This window comes from Alexandromys fortis, unplaced genomic scaffold, assembly GCF_014885135.2.
Source record: "Alexandromys fortis isolate MF-2015 unplaced genomic scaffold, M_Fortis_MF-2015_v1.1 scaffold_187, whole genome shotgun sequence".
Taxonomy (NCBI): domain Eukaryota; kingdom Metazoa; phylum Chordata; class Mammalia; order Rodentia; family Cricetidae; genus Alexandromys; species Alexandromys fortis.
In genome coordinates this window covers 2,920,579-2,922,335 of record NW_026068088.1, presented here as the reverse complement: position 1 = coordinate 2,922,335, position 1,757 = coordinate 2,920,579, and the positions used below count along the sequence as shown (strand labels likewise).

The window sequence follows — 1,757 nt, the reverse complement described above, 5'->3', positions numbered from 1 at the left end:
CTGGGGTGTGGTGGACAGAAGCCTGGGGATGCAGGGCCTCCCTGGGCCTGGGGCTCACCTATAGGCTTCTGAAAGGTAACCACGGCAACGCCAAAATCTCGGATCACTTCCACCTTAAAGTCGTCACTGGGGAAGCCGCTTATATTCTCCACCAGGAAGGTCAGCACTATGTCAGTCACCTTCTCAGGCAGGTTTTCAAATGCCACCATGGAGGGAACAGTTTCACATTCTTTGGGGACATCTTCTGTTCTGTTGCTGGGAGAATGTGCTGTATCCAAATCATCTGAGGAAATTGGAAATGACAATGAAAGGTGTAAAGTATTTTTTTTTTTGAGACAGGGTTTCTCTGTGGCTTTGGAGCCTGTCCTGGAACTAGCTCTGTAGACCAGGCTGGTCTCGAACTCACAGAGATCCGCCTGCCTCTGCCTCCTGAGTGCTGGGATTAAAGGCGTGCGCCACCATCGCCCGGCTGAAAGGTGTAAAGTATTAAATCATGGTTCAATTAAGTACATTATCTGGAGGCAACCCTCCTCCCTTTCCCATATCTTGGCTAACTCTGCTAAAATGAAAACTCAGAAAGTAGCGCTTTTCCTTCAATGAATTAAAAACTAAACTGTAGCTGGGCGTGATGCTACATGAAGGCTGTAACAGGCAAATCTCTGTGAGTTCGAGGCCAGCCTGGTCTACAGAGGGAGTTCAAAAACAAAACAAAACAAAAACCAAAAATGTAATACCATGGGTTTTTTGTTGCTCTTGTTGTTAGTGAATTAAAAACCAAAAGTAGCATTAGTTTTTGTTTTATTTTATTGTCGTTATCACTAATTCAATTTTATTACGTTTCCTGCTCTATCTTTCTAAGGAAGGGGCATCCTCCCTCATATGTGTCTCTCGAGGACTCAACTGTGATTACAGAACCAAGCTTCTACAGTTAGGGTAGCATCTTCATCTCTGTGCTGTGGCACACGGCAGACAGCTGAGGCTCATCAGGTGACCACTGCGTTAGAGAACTACTGTTGGCCTCCCTGGAGGAGCAAAGGTATAGGAAGCTGTGTACATACTCATGCTAACAAAGTAACAGTTTAAGGATTACACTGTAGCAGCATCAGTGAGGAATGACTCCCTGGGTTAGACAGCTTGCTGTGTAAGTGTGAGGGCTGGAGCTTGAATCTCCAGCCCCCTTGTAAACAGCAGGGCATGGCTACATGTGTCCAGTGTGGAGAGCAGAAATGGGCAGATCCCAAGAATCCCTGGCCAGCAAGCCTAGCCAAAGGGGCAAACTTAGGTTCAGTGAGAGACCCTGTCTCCAGGCCGGAAGGCAGAGTTATGCAGGGAAAGAATTCCTCTCCCCTAAATGCGGTGTCTGCATCTCTTCATTGTTCTTGCTCACCTCATTCATTGTTTGGTGCCCTTTACACAGGTATTATTAGCTGCTCCTTCATTTAAGTCTTGAGCAGGACCCACCCACCAGCACAGCAGGAGACCTGACCCTAGCCCCAATGCTGGCTGTTTCCTGTGCAGTTGAGGATGGAAGAGCCTGTGCTGGGAAGCTGGGGTCCATCTAAGATATACCCAGTGCTCACAGAGCACTGCTACCCAGAGAGGCACACAGCAAGCATCCACTACAAGTCCTGTCCTTGCTATTACTGTCCACCAAAGCACAAGTGTCCATCTCCATCTCTCAGTTTTCTCCTCTTCTCAGCTGTAGATGTCTCTCGGCAGAAAAAAAAAAAAAAAGTCCTGTTCCTCTGAAGGGAGCC

At 47.5% G+C, this 1,757-nt stretch overlaps 1 protein-coding gene across 1 annotated transcript in view; it reads right to left on the bottom strand.

The window, feature by feature from the left end:
- The window catches only part of LOC126488731 (protein mono-ADP-ribosyltransferase PARP14-like), a 29,197-nt gene that overhangs the window by 24,095 nt on the left and 3,345 nt on the right, over positions 1-1,757 (bottom strand). The window contains exon 3 of the mRNA XM_050122392.1: positions 59-283. Within this exon, the coding sequence (XP_049978349.1) occupies positions 59-283 (225 nt within the window). The remainder of the gene's footprint in view (positions 1-58; positions 284-1,757) is intronic.